General features: G+C 42.3%; 1 protein-coding gene across 4 annotated transcripts in view; it reads right to left on the bottom strand.

Moving 5' to 3' along the window:
* pisd (phosphatidylserine decarboxylase) overlaps positions 1-24,851 on the bottom strand; it is a 92,911-nt gene that overhangs the window by 55,584 nt on the left and 12,476 nt on the right. The window contains exon 3 of one of the 4 annotated variants that reach the window (XM_052031969.1): positions 16,114-16,295. In XM_052031969.1, the coding sequence (XP_051887929.1) occupies positions 16,114-16,295 (182 nt within the window). Of the gene's footprint in view, positions 1-4,918; positions 5,156-16,113; positions 16,296-24,851 lie in introns of those variants that run through there. The other 3 variants (XM_052031972.1, XM_052031974.1, XM_052031971.1) reach the window with 3 other exon arrangements.

Consider the following 24,851-nt stretch of genomic DNA (forward strand, 5'->3'; position numbering starts at 1 on the left):
CAGAGAGAGACCACAAAATATGGTGGTACAAAAGGATCTGGAAGTCCTTGTATATTAACCATGAAAAGTTAGCATGCAGGCATAGCAACTAATCTAAAGGAATTTCACCACTGCAAGGAGTGTAAAGTTTTATGTAGGGAGGTTTTGATGTAACTGTACAGATTGCTGGAACACTGCATAGTTTTGGTTTCCACGCTTAAGAAAAGATACGCTTGCATTGAAGGCAGTGTAGAGAGGGCTCACTTAGCTGGAAGAATTGATGTTTGAAGAGAGATTGACCAATTTGGGCCTATACACGTTGAAGTATAGAAGAATGAAAGATGATCTTATTGAAGCATACAAAATTCTTGTGGGGATGACAAGACAGACAATGACAGCAAACTTTCCCTAGTGAGGGTATCTAGAACTAGGAGGGATAGTTTCAGAGGATTACAAAAGGTTGACATTGCAGAGAGATGAGCAGGAATTTCTTCCCTCAGGAGGTTCACAAATCTTTGTAATTCTCTGCCTTATAGAAGGTATTCAAGATGGAGACTGACAGATCTTCAAACCACAAGGCAGTCAAGAGATAGGGGGACAGAGTGGGATAGTGGCACTGAGGAAAAGGCTGGATCATCCATGATTTTATTGTGTGGTGGGACAGGTTCAAAGTCATCAGGCCTACTCCTGCTCCCTATGTTCTATGAAGTTTAAAAAAAGCTTGTCTTATTTCCATTTCACTGCTATAATCAAATTTACCCCATTAACAAAAGGTAAACACTACCTAGCTGTAGTAATTAGTGGCGTTAATAAAATGTCCTCATTTCCTAATGGTGAATGTGGTGGTTTCATACAAAGCTCCCCTGCATCATGAGCACATTCAGAAATACACTCAAAGATCCTGTTCTTGGACTGCGTGCAGAGAAAACATCGAGTTGCAGAACTTTAATGGGGTGGGCTGCTAGCGATATTACATTGGTCTCATAACAGTCCCACCTTGCATTCTCTATAAACTTGAGAGCTCAGTCAAATCTCTGTTGCCATACGCTAATTACCCCAACTCATATCATGTTCACCACTGTGCACGTTGACCTACATTGATGCATTGTCCAACCGAGCCAATTGTATAATTCCAATGCATGTAAGATGCTCCCCGCTCTCTTACTCTAATTTCCTTTGGGGATACAATCATCCAAGTTAAAGATAGTCTTAGAGAAGGTACATGTAGAGGAGGAGTTTAAGGAGGAAATTCCAGAGTCTTTAGGGCTTAGACAGCTGTGACATTGATGCCAATGAAGGAGTGAAGCAAAAGTGAAGACAGGCAGGAGCCCAGAATCAGAGAAACTCAATTAATCAGGATCACAAACCCATCAAGTTTACTATTTTGACTACATAACAAAACTTGCAAGACGAAACAAACTGGCAATGCGATCTGAACAGTTCACTTGTCTCGTTGGTCCAGCAAGATAAGCGGGCCCCGTTTGAAAAACATACAACAGAAAAAGAGAACATTCAGCACACATTGTGATGACCTCTTCTCCCCACTGGCAGTAAGAGCTGTCCTTGAAATAACAGCAAGAGTTATTTCTGTAGTCTTTGCATTGTTTGTATAGCAAATAAATGCCTCAACCAGGGAACTGAGATTGCTAATGGCAATGACAGACTTAAGAACATGAGGAATACAAGGAGTAGGCCATTTGGGCCTTTGTGACTGTACTGGCATTCAATACGATAATAGCTGATCTTTTACCCCAGCACCACTTTCCTGCACTAAAGTCATAAACTTTGCTTTTATTAATATCCAAAAATATAGTGATGCTGAGTTTAAAAGAATGAAAGATGCCCTTTCTGAAAATGTTCAAAATTCTTATGGAGCTCCTCAGAGTAGTTACAGAGTGATGTCTCCCGGGCAGGCATGTCTAGAACCTGTGATCACTGTCTCAAAACGAGGGATCAACCATTCAGGACTGAGAGGTGAAGAAATTTCTGCCTTCAGAGGGAGAAGAATCTTTGGAATTCTCCACCCAAGCAGGCTGCTGAGTACATTCAAGGTCTTTACCTTCAAGCACCCTTTTCTTCAGAAGGACATAATGCTGGAATGAAACTAATCTGCAAGACTAATGGGGCCTTCAGATCCATGGTCATCCCAATCTCAGTCATCAAGCTATAATATGTTGACCACAATTACTTTTGCATGCATTCAAACATTCACGGCTTGTTCACCGAAGCATATGAAAGGATAGACTTTACAGTCAATGTGCATAAAACAAAGATCTGCTACTATTCATCTCCCACCCCTGTACAGCATTGCCATCCAACAATAAAGATTCACAGTGAGACAGCACTGACCACCTCCCATATCTCAGGAGTCACCTCTCAAAGAAGTCAGATGTCACTGACAAAGTTCAATGTCACCTTCAGTGTGCTAGAATAGTCATTGAATGTCTGAGGAAAAGGGTGTTTGAAGATCAAGGGCTTAAATATACTCAGCAACCGAGCCTCCACAACCTGCTTGGGTAGAGAATTCCAAAGATTCACTTCCTTTTGCATGAAGAAAGTTCTTCTCCTCTCAGTCCTGAATGATGATCCCTTATTTTGAGACCAGGTTCTAGACATGCCAGCCAGGGGTAAACATTATCCCCGCAACTATCTGACCCTTGACGCAAACTCTTTAAACTTCATCAAACAGCCAACTATCCAGGTCCAGCCTTGCTATCGCTCCTGACTGAAGTTTAAAAGACCATCTGTCAACTGAAAGACTAGGCCACAGAAATGGACAGTACCCGAGCTGAAGTTCAAAAATTCGGTTGTGAGGAACTCCAGTTACAAATCCAAAATCTGATCCCCTTTTCCCAGATGTGGGAGATATGGCCAGGGTACCTCAGACCAAGAAAGGAAACAAATCTGACCAGGTAACTGCAGAGGGGTGTTCCTGCTGCTTGCCACAGGGAAAGTCATTACCAGGGTTCCCCTTAATGTCTCCTTCTGGTGACTGAAGAGCTGCTCCCTGAACTGCAGTCTGCCATTACAGGTGCCTTCACCATACAACTCCACTCCAAGGGAAACTCAGACAGCTGCACCAACCACTGTACATGGCCTTTATCAAGCTCACCAATGCTTTTGACTACAATTGAGGGGGACCACAGAGTATCTTTCTCAAATTTGGCTGCCCTGCAGACACTTGTCTCCACCTTGCACTTGCTTCATGCTTGGACGGAAGCTGTGATCCTGACCAACTGGTTCACAACAGAGACAACCTCAAGCAAATCAGTGGCAAACAAAGTCGTCTCATTGTTTTCTACCCTACCCCCCCCCCCCCCCCCCCCATCTTTCTCACCTCAGTGCTGCACCACACCTTTAACAAGCTTTCTGCAAGACTGGAACTCATCCACAGGAGTGACGGAAACTGCTCAACTATATCATGTCCATACCAGAACCTAGATCACCCAAGCTCAGTAGATGAGCTCCAGTATGCAGACTATGTTTCCATTTGCCCATGTTTGAAGTCTGAGATCCAAGTCACCATCCACTGTTTTACTGAAATTCTTTTAGTAAATATAAGAGGGTGGCTCTTAAATCCAACATGCACAAAACCAAGATCCTCTACTAACCTGCCCCACACTACACACTAAAATCCAATAATAAAGGTTCATGGGGGAAACCTGAAAAAAATTAGGGCCACTTCCCACATCTCAGGGTCCACCTCTCAGGCAAGCAGACGTCAATGATAAAATTCACTATTACTTTCAGTGCGCCAGGCACCTCGATGCGCAACACCAAGACCGTTTCCGCAAAATCCTCCAAATCCATTGTCAAGATAAGCAAATCAGTATCACTGTTCTTGCACAGCCCGATATCTCTCACACTGAAGCCCCAAATGTGTTCAGTCAGCTCCAACGAATAAGTCATATTGTTCGCATGCTCAACGCCAGACTTGTAAAATAGACACTCAATCCAGGCTAGAGATTGCAAGGTGGATTTAGGAAAAGCTTGTGGACATTCTCAAAACATCATTGAAAAAGTGTACCCCTGGGAATCCCTGGCCTTTGACCAAAATGGAACAGCAGCATTTGGGAGAGCACAGAGTATATCGAGGCTATCCATTAGGAGAATGTGGAAGCCCAGGTTAAACGGCAATAGGAGTGCACCGCTTCACAATCTACCCATTCCCCCACCCTGTCCCTCCTGCTCCACCAGATGTATATAGGTCCCACTCTGGCCTCAACAGGCACCTCAGAACCCATAAAAATGGAGTGAAACCAAGTATTCCTTGATCCCAAGGTACAGCCCAAAATGATTTTGCAAGTGTGAAAAAAAAGTGATGCTAACAAGGAGTCCCTGAGCTGGCATTCTGGAAAATGAAATCCAAACCACCTCAGTATAAAACCAGTTTTGGGGAGGGGACAAATACTACACAAAGGCACACGGCAGTGCATGTCCAGAAACTAATGCTTTCCCACCACTCATAATTCCGCATGCGTTTTACTTAATCGTACGATTTCAGTGAAGTGTGCAACAGGCCACCTCATAAATCTGTATTCTGATTTATCATCGCTCCCTGGTCTCAACTACGAATGATAAAACAATTCCTTTGTTCGATGTAGGCTGAACCACACAATAGCTGCCTATTAAAGATGGGTAATCCGATCTATCAACATTTAAAATCTAAAATTTAAAAAAAACTAAGCATTTTGATCTATTTAAATTAAACAGTTTAATCTTTCTTTTACAAAATGATTCTATTCCGCGTTAAAAATATATTCTGAAGGGTGCGGAAAGCGCTCGTCCTTTTGTTTTCGCGAACGTAACCAATTCCTTTTCTTTCTCCCAACCCACCCAACCCCCCCAAATCCTGACTCAAACACAACGGACTTCATAACCCCACAGCAGTCGCAGCCGCGGCTTTATTTTACGAAGACACCGCCGGTTCCCTGCTCACCTCATTCCGCAGCGTCCGGGGAGCCGAGTGCAGTGCCGACACCAGAGGGAGACTCCTCGCAAGGAGTCTGAAGGCTCTCCTCCTCCTCTCGCCCAGACACTGCCCTCTCATCTAAACTATCGCGGCGTTGTCCAGGAAATGCCAATAAAGCAGTTCACTTAAAAAAAACAGCACCTTGCGTGGTTTGATTCCGCCAACCCTCTTCTTTTCCGCCGGTTAGACACAAAATCCTCATTTTTGAAACAATGGACCTATCCCGAATGCCAACATCCCCCAAATGGAGAGAATTCTTAAAGTGCCCCCGTCCATGCCGTTCAGTAAAAACGTCCTCAATTGTGTCCATTTTGTTTCTGGAATGATTGCTCTGCTGGAGTGGCACTTCTTGCTGTTTTACTTGCACAAGCACTGTTCGCCAGCCGCCCATTCTTTGAGAAGAAAGGAGCAGTCTGTTTCGCTTCCCCCACCCCGACACCCACCCTGCAGAGCCGGCATGCCGACAACCATTTAAGCGCCTACAGCGCTGACTTCAAATGGTAACTCAGTACGAAAGATCGGCCCTGACACCGATCCCTCCGCCTATTAATTGCATCTGCAACAAATTAGCAAAAAAAAATTTCATCTTTCGATTGGTATGCAAATAGAATAAAAACTTTTTTATCTGTCTGTCTCTCTCTCCACCCACAACTGACCTCCTGATTAACCACAGCATTTTATGTTTTTATTTCAGATTTCCAGCATCTGCTTTTTCTTATATTGGATTATTATTAAAATCGAATTGGATAGCTGATACAGTGGTAATAGGCCAAACAGCCGCTTCCTGTACTGTATTTCACAACCCAGACTCAAATGTGCAATGACATTTACTTGGAATTGTGAGCACCCTTAAACACATCCTCATATTCAGTTGGGAGGATGTGGTTATTGCTGATAAGGCCAGGGTTTTATTGCCCATCACAAGGACAGAGGCAAACTGCGTCCAACCATAGTCACTTTGAATGGCTGAATGGCAGAGCAGGCTTGACCCCTCAAACCTGCTCTGCCATTCAATATGACTATGGTTGATCTGCCCTAGGCCTCAACTCCTCTTCTATGCTACTTCCCCAAAGCCTTCAAATCCCTGGGGGGGGGGGGGGGGGGGGTCTATCAAAAATTTATCTACCTCCTCTTTAAATACCTCCTGTGATCTAGCCTCAACAGCCCTCTGTGGTAGACAATTCCAGAGATTCACCACCCTCCACAAGGAGATTCCCACGCACCTCAGTCTTAAATGATCTTCCCCTTATTTTGTAAGCATGCCCCCTTGCTTGAGTCTCTCCCACTAATGGAAGCATCTCAACATCTACACTGTGATGCCCCCCTTGGGGATCTTATATGACTTGGTAAGGTCACCCCTCATTCTTCTAAACTCCAAAGAATACAGATCTAACTTTTTAGCCATTCTTGATAGGAGAAACTCTCATCCCAGGAATTAGCCCAGTTCATCTCTTTTGGGCTACCCCCCCCCATGCTTATTTCTTAAAAAAGGGGACAAAAACAGTATACAATACTCCAGGACGAGGCCTCACTAACACCCTGTACAAATATAACAATATTTTCCATTTCTAAACTCCAACCCCCTTGCAATAAATGCTAATATGCCATTTATTTTCCCATCTACTGAACACCTAGAGCCCTCTGTGCTCCAGTCCGTCTTCATTTAGTTAATAGTGTGCCTTTTAATCCCTCCTTCTGAAGTGGATAACCTTACACTTCTCAACATTAGCCTCCATCTGCCAAGTTTTCACCCACTCATTCAATCTATCTAATTCTGCTGCCGAGTCCAAACATCACCATCACAACAGGCCCTCCCCACCTAGATGGTGTCATCAGCAACTTGGATACCTTGCACTCTGTATCCCCCACCCCCCAAGGCATTAATATAAATAGTAAATATTTGAAGCACTCAACTAGTTACATGCATCCAACCTGAAAATAAAATTTTTTCCAATACCCTGTCTTCTGTGAGATAAACAGTCTTCAATCCATGTTGACAGACTTTCACCAATACTGTGAACTCTTGTCAAACTGTCCTCAAGGGGTGAAATGAGATCACTTTCTTTATCACAAATTGGCATCACCATCCTCTGTTTCTAAGGAAGAATGTTGGGTTAACTGACATTCCCTTCTAATACTCTGTCTGCCCCTCTCATTTTCCTTTTCTGCTTTGCGGTCTCCCATATTTAAGTTTGGTTCTCACGTGAATTATGGACTGACATGCATCAGACATCATTTTGCTTCATCTTTCACCCTTTGTCATTCAGGTTTTGACTCCTTTACTTTTTCCTCTTATGGGAATGTACCTGCTGAGTACCTCCAGCATGTTCTCCTTATGTTTTAAATTTCCAGCACTTGCCATTTTTATTTTGGATTAGTATTAAAATGGAATTGTTTAGCTCCTACAAAGCTGATATGGACAATAATGGGCCTGTACTGTTCTTCCTGCACAGTGTGGAGGTGAGATCATTGGGGCTGCATAAAGAGTAAGTAGATCAGGGAACGGAAGGCTATAGGGAACTGGAATACAGAGATCAGGCCTGCGGCAGATCAGCCTTGATCATGTTGAATGGTGGGGTAGATTTGAAGGTGGCCTACTCCTGTTTCTATTTTCTTATAATCTTATATATCCTGCGTGCACCCAAGACATCTCTTTAAAAGAGATGTATTGTTCCTTTAGAAAGAGTGTGAGAGAGAGAGTGTGTGGTCCTCTTAGAGCATGGCTCCACATACGTGTGTGTAGTAGAGCCTCATTTCCAATTATCTGGGTCCATCTTACAAATGGACCAAGTCCTCGCTCTGTCAAGTCTGTGTAGTGGCTGTTATGCCACAGCCACCTCCTTTTAAAATAATTCATATATTCCTCAAAACAAGATTAAAAAGGTATTAGATGTCTGTGTACAAGTCCAAAGATCCCTGAAGGTGGCAGCACAGGATGCTTGCTTTATTAGCCGGAGCACAGAGTACAAGAAGAGGGAGGTCTTGGTACAACTTTATAAAACATTGGTTAGGTCACAGCCGAATTGGTGTTTGCAGTTCTGGTTGCTACACTATGAGGAAGATATGATTGCACTGTTGACAGTGCAGAGGAGATTCACCAAGATGTTGCTCAATATGGAGCATTTCAGTTACAAGGAGAGACTGACTCAGTCACTGGGTATATTCAAGACAGGAATCAATAGATTGATAAATATTGAGGGGTTCAAGGGGTATGCAGTTACTGCAGGAAAGTGACAGTTGTTTTGCAGTGCCTTACTGGTTTGTGATTGGAAGCTAATTCACCACACAATAAGCTTGCAACTTTACAAGTTCTTATTGAATGACGGGGCAGTTAAAAAGAGGATGAATGGCCTTCTCCTTCCTCTATTTATATTCTAATGACGCAGTGTCTGTCAGCTATAATGCACTTAAATGGAAAGGTTTTCAGAGTCTCCAGTTGACACCTGGCTCGAACACTACTCCACAAAAGTTGTGAAGTTGTGAGCTCATTGTGTGGTGAATTAGCTGCCAATCATGAACCAGGATGGCACTGCAAAATGACTCTGGAATCTTGGCCAGAGAGCAAAACTGAAGTCAGCCAGGTCTTCTGTTCTTCATTACTGATGCACAGGCTAGAAAGCAAGTCAGAGAGTGAGCATGGAAGAGAAAGAACGAGAATGGATCATATAGACTGACATGCCAAGTGTAGCACGGTAGACAACGTAGAGCCGTCAAAGCCAGCAAACTTATTAAATGTCATCTTCGGACATGGGGTGGCCTCAGGCGACAAGGTCTAACCGAGAGCTTTCAGAAAGCTATACTGTTACAATGGGCCCAATGGCCTGTATTGTATAACTCTAGTAGATGCTGTTTTAGTGGCATGATCTAGTCACATTTATACAAGATAAAGTCAACAGCTGTATTTATTCTGAATTAGTCTAGTTTGACCTTTAGTTCAGAGGAATATGCACTTGTCTTTTTATAAAGTGTTCCTGTTATTCAGTGAATCACTGAATGGTAATTTATTGTTAGGACTATCAACATGCCAAAAAGCTAGTAACTTTGAACAAAGGTGGATTGAAATCATTGTTAAGATCTAAAATGGCTGCTCAGAAAACCAGAATTAAATTGCATGCTGTAAAGTGTAGCCTGCAACAAGTTCTACTACTGCCAATGCTCTGCCAATCTTGAAGTGATGAACAGCTTAATAAAGATTTGGTTTTAAACAGCACCTCATCACATCTTTCAACATGCACCTCAGCTGAATTCAGACAAAGCAACTTTGGAAAAAAAATCATGGTTTACAATGTGAATAAAATGTCTTCCTTTTAGCTTAAGGTTTCAGAACACATATTTACCTCTTGTTAATGTTTCCCATTCCTACAATTGTCATATCCAAATGCATTACCACTTTGGATATGAATAGTGGTGCTTATTTTCAAATCGATTAGATCAAGAGGAGTATCTGTTTCAGTAGCTCTATTCAACCTCATGGCATTTGGAATTACAGAGGCATCAAAGCGCTGGGCTTACAAACTCCCTACAAGCCAGTACAATTTTAGATATTACAGGAAAGAGGACCAGGATGACTGGCAGTCAGTGGGAAGTGGATGCCTGGCTGTTATGAGAGGAATTCCATTTGGAGCATGTCATAGAAAGAGGGGTCCAAAGTTTCTCCGTAAGATACAAAGATCCTTTCAGTGAATTAAAGATCTATTTTACTGGGCCACTTCTGGTCTTGTCTGCAATCCTGCCGAGTGCTTTTCTTGTCCCATTCTCCACACCTCAAATATATTGTAAGATCCCAATCTGCATATTTTAAGAGGATCTTATTGACCTGGGCCATGTGCATTTGTTGCATGAAATGTTAAGTTGGGGCAGGAACAGGGTGTATAGTAACCTCTTCCATTGTAAGCATACACACCTACCCTCACCTGCACCCCTCCCCGATCACCTTCCATCACAGTGTGTTTCTACAGGTGAAAAACTCAGTCTCCACACCCTCCCACACCAGCCTCCATCAACCCCATCGGGCTGCTCTGAACTGTCTTCAGAGTTAAATGCAGAACAAGCTTCTGACTGCCTCTAAAACAGCTGCTATTAGACACAGGTATCTAAAGCATGAACCTGCTATTAACTTACCTCCAATTGACAATATCCTTAAGAAAGTCAAGGGTGAGGAATAGGCAACAGAATTAGTCCAGTTGAGGAAGATTGAGAGAGAATGAATTTCAAGGACACGATTAGACCAGATTGAACTTCAGAGGCACTGGCCCGGGTATCCTGTGGTGAGTGGCTTTATGTTTTATTGTATCTTCCAATAGAAGGCAGTTTGAAGTATGGAGAGAGATAATCTAACCTTATGGGCTGAATCTATCTTTTCCATACAGATAATGTTCAATATAGTATTTGATTAATACTTTTGTTAATGTACATTATTTAATTCTGAAAGACAAATTGGTTATCGAGTGAGATTATTTTCAGTCACTGGTAATCCCACATAACATCCCAAATCATTAATTAACCAACCTCAGATAACATTAGTTCTGCAAAGCACAATAAGGATTGTAAGGAAATTATTCATCTTACAAAAACCATTGGCAGTGAGAGAAAAGACAAGAGACTCTCTTATGTAATGGTCATACTTCTACATTTCTATATAATCCAGTACAGAGAAACCAGTCACACTGCACCATTTAGAATTGATCCAATTTGGTGGCTTGCCAGGAACACATGGTAACTTAAATATACAGTAAACAGCAAAGTCTCAGAATCCACCATGTGAATTCACACCAGAGCTTCACATTTATATACACTTCAACACAAACATACCACTTTCTATGTGCATAGTAAAACAGACGGAATAGATATCACGAGAGATGAAATGCTACCTTTCCCTGCTGGTTGTTAGGGCAGTCTCTCCAAATTATCTTCCAAGTCACACACCATCCAGCTTGGATATAAATCAGCATCCTTTCATTGTCTCCTAATTAGTATGCTGAGATTCTCTGCTTAACACCACCATGGACAGCCACTGTTCAAGTAATGAACCCAGCATTATTTACTCGAGGAAAAGGAATATATGTATAGTCTGACCATTTTCACCCACATCCAGGGAACCCAAAAAAAGAAAACTGTAGTGGAATTAAAATGCAAGTGTTGTCTGACTGTAATTCAAAATGGGGGGGGCAAAAGAAAATTGAAATTGCTTTTTTCTGGATACAAATCATATGCAATAATAGAAATATGAGCCCAGATTGCATGTATTATCTCATGCCATTCATTGTCTTGTCCCTCTGACACTACGATTCATTCCAAATACTCTTAGGTTGCAGCAATGCTGTGGTAATTCCCTGACCATCAAATCTAATATTGAACTAAACTAGTTAATTACTTGTTAAAGTAGTGAGCAACTTACACATCAGAAACTTTGTCACGGGTTTAAGGTCGAAGGAAAAAAATAAATTTAACCCTCCATTCATGTACATTAATACATTGTACTTTTCCTTTGTTATAGATAGATAGGAGGACAGTTCACAGACAGAGACTTACAGCATGGAGACAGACCCTTCAGCCCTATCATGCTGATCTTCAAATACCCATCAAAACTAAGCACTTGCTCCGTAGCCTCCTAAGCCTTGGTGATGCAAGTACTTCAATGTGAGTTTCTGAGCCTCCACCATCCTCTTGGGCAGTGTGTTCCAGATTTCAACCACCATCTGGGCGAGACAGTTCTTCCTAAGATTCCCTCTGGTTTTAGAAGCCTACTTTAACAACGTAGTGTGCTTTGCTATTTCAATGCATTATTTTGCCTTTAAGTTAACTTTACCAATGATTTCAGTCTGTGCATATAGGTCCAGCAATGTTTTCTCCCAACAAATGTGAAAAGGAATACATTCCAGGCACTTACTACAATTTTGAATCAACATTAATCTGAATGGAGCACACAAGGCTAGTTATGATCATACAGAAACAACTGTCCAGCTACAAACACAGAAAAACAAGACTTGAATAAAATCCCAAACCACAGCTGTAACAAACACGGAAAAACAGAAGAAATCTACTTTTTGTGCAGGTCGCAAGTATGATTCGAGATTCCCTCTTGTGGAAGCCACAGTGCAGGAAAATCTGACTCGTATGTGCCCTACACATCACTATGGTCATAAGACTATTCAGTGATAATTTCACTTCTTTCTCCTAAAGGAACAGGATTTTCCACCATTTGATAAATAAAAGCATGATTCCTAATCCCCATTCTAACAAAGTGTTGTTGATCTAAAATGTTATCTCAGTTTCTGTTTCCACAGATTCCAGTTTCCTCCCGACTGCAAAGTTTGGGTTGGTAGGTTAACTGGCCACTGGAAATTGCCCCCTAGCATAGGAGGATGATGGAATTTGGGGTGAGTTGATAGGACTGTGGAGAGAATAGGTTACACAGAAATTTAGTAGGGCAATGGATTTGCTTTGTGAACCAGTAGAGACTTGACAGGCCAAATGGAACTACTCTCCTGTGTGAATGTAAACAAAAGCAAATGGTATTAGAATTGGTTTATTATTGTCACTCGTACCAAGGTACAATGAAAAATTTGCCTTGCATACCGATCGTACAGGTCAATTCATTACAGAGTGCAGTTAAATTTAAAAGCGCAGAACAATTATAGTAAGGGTAATGAGTAGATCTGTAGAGAGCAGCTTGCAACGAGTCGCCATGCTACAGCACCATTTTGGTGATACCACAAGTAGTTCCAGGATGGAGGAGATATCATCGAGCTATTAGCACAATGGTCGTTAAGCCAACCAATTGTCATCATACTCATCAACTGCAAGATTTGATGAATGGTACAAATTTCATGGCAATACACCAGTTTTCTTCCAAGACTCATAGTGAAATTCTCCCTACAGCCTTTCTGAACAGATTTCTTGTGGACATGTGAATTGAACAAACATTGTTCAAAATTATGTTCAAAATGTATGTACAAAAGCAGTTTGGAGTTTGAAATAGGTCACTAAAGAGTCCGTGGACAACTCAGCAACATTACAGCATTATTATGTTGCATGTGAAATGTGTTTAAAATCAGACAGAAGCTCACAATGTGTGAAGATTAACAACTCTGCTCGAAGCTTATCAAAGAAGCAAATCACATGAAGGTGGGAAGAGCTACAGACCATCTGTGCTTGTATCAGCTCTTGTTCAATAACGGGTTCACAGCTATCCCAACACTGGAAGAGATGAAAGAGTAATGGGAGAAAGTATAAAAACCCTGAAAGGGCAACAGTAGGGAAGGAATGGGAAAAAATACAACACAGATAATTCACTCAAAAAAAAACAAGTCCTTCATCTTCTTACAATGCAGAAATCTCTTATTTATAGATAATGCCATGGATCACGTGGAAGTTTTCAACAAAATAACCTTAAAGAGCCTTAGAACTGGACTGTGTATTAATGCAGTGATCACACTGCACAGTTGACTAAGCTTGTTGCATCGTGATTTAGGTGGTAATGGTGTCAGTGAAGGAAGCACAGAATGTACATAAAGATTGAAAACAATTTACAACACACAGCCAACAAAGTCTATCTTCAGCTTGAACACACTATGCAATCCCAACATCCAGTGGCTAAATTGTCTCCACATTCCTACAGGGCACCGTGGAGCCAGATACATATTAATCGAAAGCCTGTTCCACAGAATGAAGCACATCACAATACAAAGCATATTATGCAGTACAAGATAAAGTTATTAAACTACATAGTGCAGAACAGGATTGAGTATTGTGATTTTTTCTGTCAGCCATCAGAACATTTGTTGCACCATCCTGGTACTTCATTCCAAATTCAATTAGAAAAATAACCTTCCATATATTTCACTCCTGAAAAATCACATCGTGTGTTTAATGTACATAACATCTACCAGTTCTGTGCTGACAGGAGCTGAACCTGACAGGCTCCTCCACAAGCAAATTCTGACTTGATGCCCATATAGGCTCCCAAACCCAACTCACCAACAACCCACAGAAAAAAGCCACAGCTTGCCGTAATATCAAGGTTTGAAGGTCTGTGACGAGTTAGAGAACTGCAGTTTTGGCATCTCAAGGCTCAAAAGAAGAAAAGCTAAGGTTTACAATTCAGCGATTTCTGTTCCAAAGTGCAGGGATTTCAAGAAACCATCAGAGAATGGAGAAAAAAAATAAAATTCCAATTCTAGTTTGTACAGACTAAACAATCCCAGCATTCAGCAACTAAACTATCACCACATTCTGATAGGTCACCATAGAACTAAGGTTAATATCTTAGTACAGGTTGAAACTCTCTATACCGGCGCCTTTGGAACCTGACTGGTGCCAGACCATAGAAACTGCCCCTGACCATCTTCCTCTGAGCACGAGAACTGTTCTTTTTTTTAAGTCTAGACACTCCCCAGAAATTGTACATAGCTCAAAATTTCTGTAAATCAGAAACGCTGTCAACTGAGATTACAAAAATTGCACTGGGAGTTTAATTAGCTACAGATTAGAACAGTGCTCAGTTAATTTTAGATTTTAGTTAGAATTAGTTAATTAGTACAGATGTGTGCTACAGATTCAAAACATGCCGGATCATGGGAGCTGCCAAACCCAAAATGCCAGAATAGAGAGTCTCAACCTTCTAGTATTATGGAAAATCATTTAAAAACCATCCACTTGCGTTTTATGTTTGTTCATTAGTACCAGTAAAAAAAACAGCAGAGAGAGAAAATCACCACATCTGGGAAGTGGGAATTTTAATAAAGAAAGGTGATAGAGAAAAACAAAATCAGTGGTGTAGCTCTAGGTGGGAGTTGGGCAGATTTTTCTCCCTCACGTAGAGTTCAAGGTACTTGTAACACACTACAAGAAAAGATGCTGTAGGTTGTTATCAAATATTATTTAGAAAGGGTGTTGAATAAGATGAGAAGTTTACAAGTTATGGACAAAAAGCAGACATATCAGATTAACAGGGATTGTTTTCTCAAAAAGCCAGATACATCTTTATTGAGGCTCTTTGAAAACCAGCACCTCCAAGCTGTGATTTTTACAATTCTCTGAACAACATTCAAGAACATAAAATCAAGGATAAGAAATCTATAACCTCATTACCATTAGAGCCTAGTAATGCACTGATATGTTCGGTTGTCTTCACTCTTTCACTGAAGCACAAGCTTCGCTGAAATTTAATACCCACACAGCCATAAGTCTATCCCTACAATAACTTCACGGTTCCATTGAAACCCATCCTTCCAATGCCTTCACTCTTCCGAAACTCATCCCTCCGGTTTCCTAACTCTCAGATCTCAGGTCTTTGGAGAATGAACCCAAATATTTATGATATCATCTTCAGTTTCAGTCCCAGTATTATTGTTAGTCAGCGTCTCTGACCCCTCACTGCCAAAACGTAGCTAATATCTCCTGTACTGCAGAGATACAAGAGGCTGCAGATGCTGGAATCTGGAGCAAAAAACAGTCCAGACGAAGGGTCCTGACCCGAATCATTGGCTGTCTATTTCCCTCCACAGAAGCTGCCTGATCCACTAAGTTCTTCCAGCATTTTGTTTTTTTCTTAAATCTCCTGTACTGCTTTGGTTTATAAAAAAAGGGTCTGATATTCAACAAATAATAACTTAACTGAACAGTCTGACAACACACTTACTTCCATAACTCTACTTGAATATAGCCTTACCAGACCGTTCATTTTCTTAGGGATACTTAAGTTTTTCACCAGCTTGGTTTCTTTCCTATATAATTCTCGGCTATAAGGTCCACTATCACAAGCCCAGTCATGCTCTTAATATCTGCAAGGATATTTCCTTTGCTTTATTTAAGTCCATTTTCTAAACTGATAAAGGAAAAAGGTCAAATTATGTTTAAAAATAAATTCACTCTACCCAGTTCACCTAATCCTCTTTAGCATTAACACATAGGAGGCTGGAGAATTGTTATGAGAAAGTTCAAAGAAGCTTTATTAGAGAACTACAACCATGCAGTGCACAGAGGCAAGCATTTTCACAATGGGACAATATCAAACTTATCGCAGCTGTGTGATAAAGAATGGCATGGTGCCCTCATGATTTCCATCTGATTTCTTAAAGGCAGGGGACTTTGTGCCAGTGTTAAAACAAATGACACTGCTGATTAATAACATTAATGATGCCCAGTTACCAATGACCTACCTGCCATGCAGCAGCTAAGCCCCGTTGCCTCAGCCCTTCTAACCCACGACGTTTGAGTTCTCGTTGCTTGTACTTGTCATACTGCCAGTATCCCACATACCCACCGCCTGTGGCTACCAAGAGGTGCAAAGGACGGATACGAGTCACTGTTCCAAAAGAGATTGTTTGCAGAATCCGGTGATCTGCTTAGACCAAAAACAAAAGCAAATCAGAATATAGGTTAGACTAACAGCCATTTTATCACTAACACAATGATACATAAAGGGACAGGACTAATGTATTAAAACAAATGACACCACTCTTAAGTAAATAACATTAATGATGGCCAGTGACCTACCTGCCATACAACAGCTATGCTGTTGCCTCAGTCCTTCTATCCAAAATAATTATAGTTTTTGATCTTCCCTATTTGGGTTGTGTCTGGGAAGAATAAATTAAACTGCAAAGCACAAGTGAAGAGACAGATGACTGAACAGGAGGTGCTGGCTGTCTGGAGGCAAATTATGGTAGATAAATCCCCAGGGCCTGACAAGCTGTCCCCTTGGACCTTGTGGGAGGCTAGTGCAGAAATTTCAGGGGCCTCGGCAAAGATATTTAAAACGTCTGGACTGGAGGATAGCTAATGTTGTTCCATTGTTCAAGAAAGGCTCTAAGAATGAGCCAGGAAATTATAGGCCGGTTAGCCTGACATCAGTCATGCATAAATTATTGGAAGCTTTTCTAAGGGTCAGGATATATAAGTATTTGGATAGACAGGGCCTGATTAGGGACAGTCAACATGGCTTTCTGCATGTTAGGTCATGTCTAACCAATCTTATAAAGATTTTCAAGGAGGTTACTAAGAAAACTGATGAAGGAAAAGTGGTGGACGTTTTCTACTTGGACTTTATCAAGGCCTTTGACAAAGTCCCATATGTGAGGCTGGTCCAGAAGGTTAAGTCGCTTGGATTCAACATTGGCTTAGAGGGAGAAGCCAGAGAGTGGTAGTAGGTGGTTGTCTCTGACTGGAGGCCTGTGACTAGTGGTGTGGTCGCAGGGATCAGTGGTGGGTCCGTTGTTGTTTATCATCTATATTAATGAATAGATGATAATGTGGTAAACTGGATCAACAAATTTGCAGATGACACCAAGATTGAAGGTGTAGTGGACAGCGAGGAAGGCTATCAAAGCTTGCAGCGTGATCTTGACCAGCCAGGAGAATGGGCTGAAAAATGGCAGATGGAATTTAAAATTAAGATTTATTAGTCACATGTACATCGAAACACACAGTGAAATACATCTCTTGCGCTGAGTGTTCTGGGGGCAGCCCGCAAGTGTCACCACGCTTCCGGCGCCAACATAGCATGCCTACAGCTCCTAACTTGTACGTCTTTAGAATGTGGGAGGAAACCGGAGCACCCGGAGGAAACCCGCGCAGACACAGGGAGAACGTTAAAAGCTCCTTACAGACAGCGGCTGGAATTGAACCCGGTTGCTGGCGCTGTAATAGCACTATCGTAGCAGACAAGTGTGAGGTGTTGCACTTTGGAAGGACAAACCAGGGTAAGACTCACACAGTGAATGGTAGAGCACCGAGGTATGCAGTAGAACAAAAGGGACCTGGGAGCAGATCCATAATTCCTTGAAAGCAGCATCACAGGTAGATGGGGTCATAAAGAGAACTTTTGGCACATTGGCCTTCATAAATCAGGGCATTGAGTACAGGAGTTGGGATGTTATGTTGAAGCTGTATAAAACATTAGTGAGGCCGAATTTAGAGTATTGTGTGCAGTTCTGGTCACCTACCTACAGGAAAGATATAAATAAGCTTGAAAAACTGCAGAGAAAATTTACACGGATGCTGCTGGGACTTGAGGACGAGTTATAGGGAAAGGTTGAAAAGGTTAGGACTTTATTCCCTGCAGCACAGGAGAATGAGGCGGGATCTTATAGAGGTATACAAAATTATGAGGGGTATAGATAGGGTGAATGCATGCAGGCTTTTTCCCCTCAGGTTGGGTGAGCCTAGAACTAGGGGACATAGGTTTAGGGAGAAAGATGAAATATACAAGGGGAATCTGAGGGGAAACTTCTTCACTCAGAGGATGGTGCGTGTGTGGAACGAGCTGCTAGAAGAAGTGGTAGATGCGGGTTCAATTGTAACATTTAAGAGAAGTTTGCATAGGTACATGGATGGCAGGGGTTTGGAGGGATATGGTCCTGGTGCAGGTAGATGGGGCTAGGCAGATCAGGCCGGCATGGACTTGATGGGCTGAAGGGCCTGTTTCTGTGCAGTAATACTCTATGACCATATATTTGTTTCTGCTGGCAAGAGTAATTCAACTGAAGAATTATTATATCAATCATATTATATAGATATCTTCCAGAAAAATGTTTCGAGATAAAATATATCATTGGAAATGTGCGGTATTTTTGTCATGTCTAGATAGATCAGGTAACTGGATGTACCGTTTCCAAACTCTCCACCACTGCAGTTTTCCCTTGGTTTCCGTCTGGATCTGTTGTAGATTAACTGACCAATAGATCATCATGGCAATATGCAAGCACTGTAGGAGGTGAACCAAATGTTGTCTACTGAACAGACAAAGGTCAGACCACTACTGATGTTTACACTCCACATAGCATCCTCTCTGCATCTCCATTTAAATTTCCACCCTTCCTCTGTGCTAACTCATCTATCAACATGGAGGGTTGGAGGGAAGAGGACGGCTGTGCAGTAGACTGAAAAAGAAAGATAATAACTTTAAAAACTAGCATGATTAGATAAACATTCACTGAGGAAATGTTTGAAAGAATTGGTACCAAAGAAGGTTGTCCTACTTGCAGCATATACTTTTTTGATGGAGATCAATAATGTTCTCCATACAATTATAGTAAACATCCAGGTTCTCAGAGTCATAAATTCAAAGAGTAATACAGCATGGAAACAGGCCCTTTGACTCAACTCGTCCATGCCGAACAAGATGTCCATAAGCAAAGTCTCAAGGAAAGTTTGCTTGGATTTGTAAAGCTTTTGTCACAGTTGCAGATCTTGTGATTCAGGGAGGAAGAAGAGTTAATTGAATCCCAAGAATAAGTAGTAATTTAATCTTGGTCAGTGGTTTTGGGCAGGAGTAGTTGCCAGTGAGGAGCAGTTATGAGAATTCAATATATAACAATGTAGGACCCTAAGCCTTCATCCTTATCCACAAAGGTACATGCTATGGAGCTGTGGGCATGCTATGTTGGCGCCAGAAGAGTGACGACACTTGCGGGCTGCCCCCAGCACATTCTCAGCAATGCAAAAGGACGCATTTCACTGTTTTTTTGATGTACATGTGACTAATAAATAAATATCTTATCTTAGATTTTTTGGGAAGAGGTATAGATGCTGTTTTTAGCGATGACATTACAAAGTGTGTTGAAGTGCTGATGTCCAGAAAAGATCTTGGATTAGAGGAAAGAATTCAATTGTTGAGCACCATGTAAACTAGGAATGAGGAAATGGAACCAAATTAATAAGAATCTCTTGATGACTATGATAATTACATGAAGAACCATACAGTCAAACAGATCAGAGTTGGCTGCAAGGCTGAAACAAGAACCCTTTTATTCAGTCCATCACTTTGGTATCTCTTTTAATCATTAATTATGTTAAACTTTAGTCTGCAATCACAATTTTCTAGATGCTTTCAATGTTTACTTCACTTCTTTGTAAAAGTTAATTTCCATTACCAAATTCAGCAGTGATTCTCTTCTCGGATTTCTTATGCACTGCACAACTTCCAGTAGTAGTCCTGCAAAAACTCCATTCCCTTTTCCTGCTTCCCCCCTCATTTTGCTAATTTAATTTGGAACAGTTGAAATCTCGGATGAGTATATGCTACATATTTTCTTTCCCCACTTCTGCTAATAAGTGGTCAGTAGAATGTCTCTCAAAGTCTGATTGATGCCCTTGTATCCTTTTGGCCAGGTTGGGACTCGCAGACATTGCCATAGATGGGGCAAGAGGTTTTCTGGGGGCTCCCGAACACAGAGTCAATGTTCTCAATACCATCCTGAATGCTTGTTCTCCATTTTGAGTGCTCATGGGCCAAGGACTTCCCCAGGTCAGTGGAAGTGTTACACATTTTCAAGTCAACATTCTCAAATCTTTTCCATTGTCCACCTGGTAACCTCATGCCACTCTATGAATAGTTTCCATTTCTGGAGTTTGGTGTCAGGCATGCAAACGATGTGACTCCAGCTGTATCAGCTGAGTGTAATGAGAGCCTCAGTAGATGTTGGACAGGGTAAGTACACTGGTTTATTTATCCCACTAATAGATCTGAGGATTTTACAGAGTTCACATTGGTGGTACCCCACCAGTGCTTTGAGGTGGCTGCTGTACAGGTTGTGCATGTTCCAGAAACATTCAGGAGGGCAGCAATTCTGCTGTCTGGTACTTCATGAGCTTTGTACTAAGTTTGAGGTCTTGAGCCTCAAGCTCTTTTTCTCCTTGATGGTCAAAGGCTGCACTGGACCACTTAAATCTATGCTGAATTTTGCTATCGACAGGTGCCTCCTGAGATATGGTAAGTGGTCAACATTTTCCAGGGTCTCATGGTTGACCTTCATTGTCGGATGGTCATTGGTAGAACAGCGCCAACCAAGGTGGTTGAGGAACTGTTTTGTAAACATTAAGTGCAAGGCCAATTCTCTCGTATGCTTCAGTGAACAAATCAATGACTTGGAGCTAATCTCCAAATGTGCAGATATGAAAGCGTTGTCTGCATACTGCAGCTCAAAGATTAAAATTGGAGTGACCTTGATCCTAGCATGGAGGTTACAGAATTTGAACAGTTTGCCATTGGTCACGTAGAATTAGCTTCTTTCGTGGGAAACCTGTCGCAGGCAAGGTGCAGCATTACCACTAGGGTGCACATGAGAGCAATCCAGGCTTCATCCAACAATCCCCAACAACAAAACAGTGCCCTCAAGAGGAACTGTTTAGTGTTTTTAAAAAATTGCATGGCTGTTCTTTTAATTTAACGGATAGTTAATCCCATGATTTCAGTACTCCTGATCAAGGAATATTTTTGGTACCCATCACTAAACCACACAAAATTCTTGAGAAAGTGGAGCTAATCTTAACTAATGGGGAACTGTTCAACCAGTGGCAACTACACTTCAGAACCAAAATCACCCAGACCTCAGTAGCTGAGCTGCAGTATGCCAATGATGACATTCTTTGCACATGCTGAAGCTGAACTTCAAGCCATTGTTGACTTGTTCAGTGAAGCATACTAGCGGATGGGTCTCACACAATATTCGCAAGACAAAGGTCCTCTACCTACCAGCTCCCATTGTACGACACTGCCCTCAGACACAAGAATACAAAAAATAGGAGCAGGACGAGGCCATCCAGCCCATCAAGCCTGCCCCGCCATTCAATAAGATCATGGCTGACAATAAAGGTTCATGGCAAGACTCTGTAAATCATGGACCACTTTTTATAACTTGAGAGCCACTGCTCTGTAAAAATAGACAAAGATATTCACCAATGCCTTCAATGTACCAACACAGTCTTTGATAAGATCAAGACCTTAGACCTGGCAAAAGCTCATGGTCTACAAGGCAGCAATGATCTTTGCCCTCCTGTATGCACCCAAGACCCAAACTAAATATAGAAGGTGCCTCATGACACTGGAAAGATACTACCAAGGCCATCTCGGCAAAATTCTTCAAATTCACTAGGAGAAGGAAACTAACATCAGTGTTCTGTCCCGGGTCAACATCCTCAGATTGAGGCCCTAGTTATACTTAGTCAGCTATGTGGGAAATACCACAGGCAAGGTGCAGCATCACTACTAGGGTGCACATGAGGTCAACCTATACAACCATCAAAGATGCCTTCCGAGCCCCCCCTCGTCCTCACTTTGGGAAACCAGACCACCAGGCTGTGCTCCTTCTCCCTGCATACAAACAGAAAATGAAACGGGAGGATCTGGTACAGAGAGTCATGCAGTGATGATCTGAGGAAGCAGATGAGCTCCTATGTGACTACTTTGAGACAGTGGACTGGTCCATGTTCAAAGACTCAGCTGCCAGCCTTGATGAGTATGTCACCACTATCACGGACTTTATCAGCAAATGTATGGAGGACTGTGTACCAAAGAGGACAATACAGGTGTTCCCAAACAGGAAACCATGGATGAACCAGGAGATTAACTCCCTACTGAAGGAGAGGATGCTGCACACAAATATGGCGATCCCAATCTGTACTAGAAATTGAGTTATGACCTTCAAAAAGCTATCAGGAATGCCAAGAGGCAATACCAGCTCAAAATAGAGTCCCTGACCAGCCGCCAGTTATGACAGGGCTTACATGCCATAACAGGCTACAAGATGAAGTCGGGCTGCATAACTAACAACAGCTCGTCCCTTCCTGATGAACTTAATGCATTCTATGCGTGTTTTGAACAAAAGGGAAGTGGATTGTCACCATCCACCCTGACAGCCACCATTGCAGCTGAACCTGTGATCACAGTGGAGGACATAAGATCAGTCTTCCGGAGAGTGAACACGAGGAAAGCACCTGGCCCAGATGATGTCCCGGGCCACGTGCTCAGATCTTGTGCTGATCAGCTGGCAGAAGTATTTGCAGACATATTCAACCTCTCCCTGCTTCAATCTCAGGTTCCCTCCTGTTGTAAGAAGGCCACTATCATCCCGGTACCAAAGAAAAGCAAGATAACATGCCTCAATGACTACCGACCAGTGGCTCTGACACCCACCATCATGAAGTGCTTTGAGAGGTTAGTCATGACACACATCAACTCCAGCCTACCAGACAACCTGGACCCATTGCAATTCGCCTATCGGCAAAACAGGTCTACAGCAGATGCCATCTCCCTGGCCCTACACTCAGCTCTGGAGCATCTGGACAGTAAAGACACATACGTTAGACTATTGTTTATTGACTACAGCTCTGCCTTCAATACAATAATTCCAAGCAAGCTTGTCACCAAACTCCGAGACCTAGGACTCAACACCTCCCTCTGTAACTGGATCCTTGACTTTCTAACAAACAGACCGCAATCAGTGATGATAGGCAGCAATACCTCCGGCACAATTATTCTCAACACTGGCGCCCCACAAGGCTGCGTCCTCAGCCCTCTACTCTACTGCCTATACACTCATGACTGTGTGGCCAGCTTCTGCTCTAACTCCATCTACAAGTATGCAGATGATACTACCGTTTTAGGCCGTATCTCAAACAGCGATGAGTCGGAGTACAGGAAAGAGATAGAGAGCTTAGTGGAATGGTGTCATGACAACAACCTTTCCCTCAATGTCAACAAAAGAGCTGGTCATTGACTTCAGGAAAGGGGGCGGCGTACGTGCACCTGTCTACATCAATGGTGCTGAGGTTGAGAGAGTTGAGAGCTTCAAGTTCCTGGGAGTGAACATCACCAACAGCCTGTCCTGGTCAAATCACATAGATCCCACGGCCAAGAAAGCTCACCAGCACCTCTACTTCCTCAGGAGGCTAAAGAAATTTGGTTTGTCCCCTTTGACTCTCACCAACTTTTACCGATGCACCATAGAAAGCATCCTATCTGGATGTATCACAACTCGGTACGGCAACTGCTCTGCCCAGGACCGCAAGAAGCTGCAGAGAGTTGTGGACACAGCCCAGCGCATCACGGACATCAGCCTCCCCTCCTTGGACTCTGTCTTTATCTCTCATCGTCTTGGTGTAGCAGCCAGCATAATCAAAGACCCCACCCACCCGGGACATTCTCTCTTCTCTCCTCTTCCATCAGGTAGAAAATACAGGAGCCTGAGGGCACGTACCACCAGACTTAAGGACAGTTTCTACCCCACTGTGATAAGACTATTGAACGGTTCCCTTATACAACGAGATGGACTATGACCTCACGATCTACCTTGTTGTGACCTTGCACCTTATTACACTGCACTTTCTCCGTAGCTGTGACACTTTAGTCTGTACTGTTACTGTTTTTACCTGTACTACATCAATGCACTTTGTACTAACCCAATGTAACTGCACTGTGTAATGAATTGACCTGTACGATCGGTTTGTAAGACAAGCTTTTCACTGTACCTCGGTACAAGTGAAAATAATAAACCAATACCAATACCAAATACCCAGGCTTCATATAACAATGCCCAACAACAAAACAGTGCCCTCAAGAGGAATTGATCGGTCATTTGAAAATAAATTGCATGGCTGTACTTTTAATTTAACAGATAGTTAATCCCATAATTTCAGTATTCCTGATCAAGGAATATATTTTGTACCTATTACTGAACCTATCCGAATGCATCACGGCTTGGTACAGCAACTGCCCTGCCTGAAAGCGCAAGAAACTGCAGAGAGTTGTGGACACAGCTCAGCACATCACGAAAACCAGCCTCCCCTCCATAGACTCTGTCTACACTTCTCACTGTCTTGGTAAAGCAGCCAACATAACCAAAGACCCCACCCACCCCATTCTCTCTTCTTCTACCTCCCATTGGGCAGATGATACAAAAGCCTGAAAGCACGTACCACCGGGTTCAAGGACAGAGCTTCTATCCCGCTGTTATAAGACAATTGAATGGTCCCCTTGTACAATAAGATGGACTCTTAACCTCACAACCTACTCTGTTATGGCCTTGCACCTTAATGTCTGCCTGCACTTTCTCTGTAACCGTAACACTTTATTCTGCATTCTGTTACTGCTTTTCCCTTGTACTACCTCACTGCACTG

Source organism: Pristis pectinata, chromosome 17 (genome assembly GCF_009764475.1).
Source record: "Pristis pectinata isolate sPriPec2 chromosome 17, sPriPec2.1.pri, whole genome shotgun sequence".
NCBI lineage: Eukaryota > Metazoa > Chordata > Chondrichthyes > Rhinopristiformes > Pristidae > Pristis > Pristis pectinata.